This window comes from Anopheles merus, chromosome 3R, assembly GCF_017562075.2.
Source record: "Anopheles merus strain MAF chromosome 3R, AmerM5.1, whole genome shotgun sequence".
NCBI classification, from domain to species: domain Eukaryota; kingdom Metazoa; phylum Arthropoda; class Insecta; order Diptera; family Culicidae; genus Anopheles; species Anopheles merus.
The window spans coordinates 47,775,374-47,780,959 of NC_054084.1; the positions used below are offsets into that span (position 1 = coordinate 47,775,374).

Below are 5,586 nucleotides of genomic sequence, written 5' to 3' on the forward strand. Positions count from 1 at the left end.
CTTCATCCGGACTTCATTCGTAGGTCTGGTTTTCTTAGTGATGGTACGTGTTAATGACCATGATGAAAATCTAATTAATGGTTGATTTTCCGTTTTGGAACCCTCTTTGATAGTTTCGGATATCTTTTGGACGTGAGGGACATGTGAATCTAGAAGGATCGGGGAGGATATTGTATAGGCAGTTTGACATTTATTTTACTGATTTTCAGTAAAATGCGTATTACTGAAATGAATTCAGTAAATTATTTTGCTGAAAGTCAGTAAAAACATGACATTCATGCTGAAAATCAGTAAAATATTCTATTACTGAACCGTTTCAATAAAAAACTTTACTTAAGTAGGATGAGAAAATTTGCTGTGTAAAGTCCATAAATTACAACAGGTCGTTCAGCCCTGTTCAGTTCTTCATTTTTACATTTTCAAAAAATAGTGAGTACTTGCGTTTTTAATTACTCTTGGCTGAGTGATTTTACTTTACACAAGTCTTTTCCTTACAGAAATTGCTTAACTGGTCGCCAAGTGCCTTGATTGATGGCTTAAAAGTAAAAATTAACAGGCTTAAGTAATGTTTTAAAACTACATACATATGAGTAAGGCATTCACGATTTTGTTGAAGGTTGAAGTTGAAGCTAAAACGTGAGTTGTTTCTTTGAAGAATTGTTCATCAAATATTTGTTGCAAACAATTTTAATCATCGGAAAGGGTATAACATAATGTTCATTGATTTTTTTAAACTATTTTACTGAAATTGTGCGGAATTGAATGCTCATTTTCCTCAAAATAACCATGTTTGATTCCATGACTACAACAGTTTTTGGAATTCTTATCTTTTTTATGCATAAATGCATAGAGAGAAGGTATAAAAAACCCGACAAGATTTACTACGATACATGGTGTGAATATTCATATAGAAATCTGCGAAGTTGAAAATCTCTTCATATTTCAGGACTTTGAAATTGTCTGACATGTACTATAGAAGCAAAAATGCTTCCACAAATAAATTTAGGCTCAAGCGGTCACGGGCCAAACCAAAAGACCTCGCGGGCCACATTTGGTTCGCAGGACATCAGTTTGACATCTCTGCTCTAGTTGTTCTTTAAACTGGTCGTTGGGAAGTTTATCAAAATATTAAGCCCACTGTGAGAGGACCTCTAGATTGTTACTAACTAGAGCCTAATCCTTGCTCCGAGAGCAAATTATTTTAGAATTAACGTTGTTTCGAATGCTTTTCCAAATAAAATTTAATGACTCAGGATACCATCGAGTAAGATAACAAATTTCTTCTGTAAAAAGTCAGTATGAAAGTAAAATCAACTCAAGCATTATAAAGTTACATAAAATTCAGTTTTTTTGCCATTTATGCAGTCCCCATTAGCACTTTATTTTCATTTACTTTTCCAAAATAAAAAATAGGATTTACGAACCATCTTCATTTACACGTTCTACAAACAATCACAATCAAGTACAAAGTATTGCTAGTCATTAACTGCTGCAACAATCATTTTTGCTAGCAATTATTTCTACTATCTTTGGTTCTAGGTGCTACTTTCGCTAGAATTAAATGAATTTTTCCGACGGTTTGTACGTCATCGTTTCGACGCGTGCCAGCTGTTTATGCTGGCCTATGATTTGCTGCAGCCAAGGTAGTTCCCGGTAGACGGTTTCAAACTCACGGCACGTTTCGAAAAACACCGGATACAGCTGTGGCAGTATGCCGTGATCGAGTGTTGGGAAGAGATGGTGCAAACAGTGATCGCCGAAGCTGGTTAGCACCATGAACTGTGATCCTTTCGTATCCGACCGATCGATCACGGCGGCCATCTGATAGACGGCAAAATCAATATCGACGCTGGAATTTGGAAACCGTTTAGCTAAAATTACTTACATCTTTTTCATGAATGTCATCTTAAAACTTACGGTATTTGATCTCCATCGTGCACGGCCTTCGGATGATGATGGGCCGCATTCAGGCCGATCAAACCAAACAGAAAGCTAGCGACAAGCACGATGAACAGCCACATCTTGATCACTTCCCACAGGCTGGTAGCACCCACCACGTACATGAACGTCGGCAGTATGAGTGTCACAAGATCGTCCAGGAAGAAGGTGTTCTTTCCCGTTTCGTACGTTTCTATCAAACGCTTAACAAATTCGCCGTAGAACAGGAACGAATAAACCAGCGGGCCATACAGCCAGGATGCGATTCGTTTTACCGAGCTCTTGATGGACGGATTCGGTAACCAGCACAGGAACGGTTCAAAGTAGGAAATTTCCAAATCCAATATGGAGTTCGGAAAATTATGATGCGATAATGCATGAGAAATACGCCACTCACTGTGTGAAAAGGATAGGAAAAGGTGCGTTACACGGTGAATACAGTCATTCATCTGGCTTCACCGACTCTTACCGGTAGCTTGAGAAGGCCAAATTAAACGCCAGCATGCGCCAATTGTCCCGCTGGTGGAAGAAGTTGTGAGCGCTTATCATTGTCCAGCAAACGAACAGTCCTGAAACGGTGGCGAGTGCATAGCTGTGCAGCCGGATGGCAAGAAATGCAAGACCGAACGCAGCCGCCAGCATCGAGTCAATGATTAGCTTCGATCGCTGCGCTGGACGATAGTCGATATCCTTCAGCTTGTCGCGCACTCGGCGCTTTAGCGTCCGGTAAAACCCATCGTCACGGAACGTCAGTTGAACCGCTCGCGATGTGGTGGTCTCGCGCACCTTGTACTTTCCCAGCAGGCCCTCCGCTCGCACAGTGATGTGGTGCGTTTCGAATGCTTCCGTAATGTCGGTGCCCTTTGTTAGGCGCAACCACTCAGGGCCACCGGGATGACGCTCGATAAAGTCCGTAAAGTCGTACAGGGTGTCGTGAATGCGCCAGAGCCCCTCCGCACCATCGTCCTGCCGCTTACCGTCCAACCACCGGTAGACCGTTTTTAAGGGTTCATCTCGAAAGGAGGGGTATTTTTTTGATATGGTCGTGATGTAATTGGTCGCCATGACCCAGCCCAAGCTTGAAGGCGAATCTGCAAATAAAAGCAAAATTGAAAAGAAGTGCATCGTCAGCGGGTTGCACTACGGTGAAGGTCGGGAAATAACCAAGTACACGGAATGCAGTAAAGCAATAACCTAGTGTTGTTATAGATTTATCTTAGTTTGGTGGGGTTTCTTCGGCTGTTGAGTTGTTTAATGCAATAATATGCTCGTTATAAGTATCTTAAATATACTCCCATATTCACAAACGGTCTTACTATGATTTGGTAAACCATTCGAGTGCCGTATCCGACAGTGGTTACAATCACTTTGAGTTGCCAAAGTCCGTTCGAAACCGTTCACAATTGCAACATGGGTAACTCAAGGTAGCGTCCTAGGTCCTATTATTCTAGAATCTATGTTAAACGATCACCAATTGTGTTCAACTTTAAAACTCTCTACATTTCGATCTCATTTAATTCGTGATTCATGAGTCCTTTTGGATAGCAGGCCAAACGACCATTTAAAACAATCTTTGTTTTGTGGGTTTCTTCAATGGTTTTAGGGAACCGTTGAGTGTTAAAAACTTGAATCGTTCCGGCCCTTGAATACGACAGTATAATGTGGAATTCTTCACAACAATATAAAATAGAGAAGGTTGATACAGGCCAGCGTAAGCTTACGTATTCTATGATCTATTCTTTGATCTGATTTATGGCCTAATGACTATGTATGCCTTTTATATTGTGTCAGGTGATTCTTATTTGGACAGCACAGAAGATTTTTTTATATTATGTGTTGCATCTTTTTTTAAAATATTATGCGATTTTATCAATGCACAGACCATGTTACACATAGGGTACTTCTAAAAATTGAGTCAAGATCGACTTAGTTTGGAATCAGTTTTCAATATTTACAACAAATTTCCAATATTTATAACCCTTAGGAAAAAACGTTCATTTCAGTACTATCTTAATTAGTATGACGGCATTTTCTCCACAGTTTAGGTATAAAATTATAAAATGTTTAGTGTGATGTAATCTTCTTATTCTTCTTTTTTGGCACAACAACAACCGTTGTCGGTCAAGGCCTGCCTGTGCCACTCTACTGAGGCTTGGCTTTCAGTGACTTACTGATAACACACAAAGTAGGATAGTCAGTCCTACGGTATTGAAGCACGGTTCATTCAAGGCTTGAACCCATGATGGGTACGTTTTTAGGTCTTGCAAATTGACGACTGTACCACCAGACCTACCAGGCTATGCAGTGTGATGTAATACAATTTGTTAATGTATGAACTAATATTGTAATATTATAATTATTGTTATTATATTACACATTGTGTAATGGCGATAGGGTTCCTTATTACGGTCAATTTTTTACTCTACAGCCCTATAGTCCGAAGCCGTAATTATGTGAATCTAAATACAATATTGTTCTCTTATTAATAAATGTTCGTTATCTCTCTAAAGGCTTTATACACCATCAGCTTATAATAAATAAGTTTAACATCTCTGGCAGGCAAGCCATCTGCGCAATTGTAGCATGCCTTATACCTTCAAGCCTCGCGGACATTTGCACTACGACCTGCTAATGTCGATTGACGGACATTAACCGATAGGGTAAGGGTCGATCGACAAAGCTCATCTAATAAACATTAACTTATTTTCTCGCGTGTTCTAAGCACCTGATGCACTATTATTGCACATCCCCAGCAATATGTGCTGCATCACGTTCAGTCAACGTGAAGCTGTTGTTCAGCTTGCACTGAATGGTTTGTAAATATGAGGCGATCAAGTCAAGACGGTCCAGTTCTAGGTTATGTCTAATTACCACCTTGCCAAACGCAACCAAACTCTCTATTTACTGTTACGAGTTGCTACAAATGATTACGCTTAGTGTGTTCATAAAACATTGGCCTTTTTCTCTTGATCCGATAAGACATTGCGCTGCTTCAGGGAGGGTTAGGTGTTATATCTCACCTTTACACTTATCGCACTGCAAGGAAAAAGTGCATGTGAGAGAGGGTTTGAATTTTTTAAACGCAATTTCATGGTTCCGATAAACAATTTGAACTTTGAATTCAGCATTCGCAGGGGAGGGCACATTTTCAGTTACACTTCACTCCATCGTATGCCGCTTAGAACAGCACCGATGATTCGTTACCGCGACTGAACCGAAGCCGAACAAAATTACGCGGGCAGAATATCAATGACCTACGCACGTACGTCATCCACAGCTTAGCGTTTAACTGTATCAATTAGTTTGTCATGTCACACCGATACCACATCGTAACACAGCGTTCTGCAACGAATCAACCGAAATTGGACGAATCCGTTGACGTAGATTGCAAAAATCTCCGTCTCACTACGGTTAGCGCGTTTGTTCTAGCACTAAACACTGCACTTGTTTTGACCGAAAACAAAAAAAACAACCAGAACTTACTCGGTAAAAGTTGCTATTGGGTGCAGCGGACTTCCGCAATCACTGTTTTCGAAACCGTGCACTGCGGGCGAATGAATGAAGCCAACTTATCGACTCGGCATTTTGTGCTGACCGTGGACGAGTGACGCCGATTAATGGCTGGACAGTAAATGGAACACTAACCAT

At 40.5% G+C, this 5,586-nt stretch overlaps 1 protein-coding gene across 2 annotated transcripts; it reads right to left on the reverse strand.

The window, feature by feature from the left end:
* Positions 1 to 1,255: 1,255 nt before the first annotated feature.
* Positions 1,256 to 5,586, reverse strand: LOC121597227 (cytochrome b5-related protein). 2 transcript variants are annotated; one of them, XM_041922831.1, is made up of 4 exons: positions 5,422 to 5,586; positions 2,408 to 3,029; positions 1,918 to 2,334; positions 1,256 to 1,849 (listed from the first exon to the last, which is right to left on the reverse strand). In XM_041922831.1, exons 2-4 carry the CDS (start codon positions 3,001 to 3,003, stop codon positions 1,558 to 1,560), a joined length of 1,305 nt encoding a protein of 434 aa, XP_041778765.1. In that variant the 5' UTR covers positions 3,004 to 3,029; positions 5,422 to 5,586; the 3' UTR covers positions 1,256 to 1,557. The 2 variants fall into 2 exon arrangements, with proteins under 2 accessions (XP_041778765.1, XP_041778766.1); XM_041922832.1 differs by lacking the exon at positions 5,422 to 5,586 and adding an exon at positions 4,959 to 5,376.

Bases quoted from the DNA above. Each gene is read 5' to 3' on its own strand.
- LOC121597227 (XM_041922831.1), bottom strand. From the start codon at position 3,003: ATGGCGACCAATTACATCACGACCATATCAAAAAAATACCCCTCCTTT. The intron at 2,335-2,407 runs GTAAGAGTCGGT...CTTTTCACACAG, and splicing joins TTGGCCTTCTCAAGCTACCG to TGAGTGGCGTATTTCTCATG. The intron at 1,850-1,917 runs GTAAGTTTTAAG...TCCAAATTCCAG, and splicing joins CACGATGGAGATCAAATACC to CGTCGATATTGATTTTGCCG.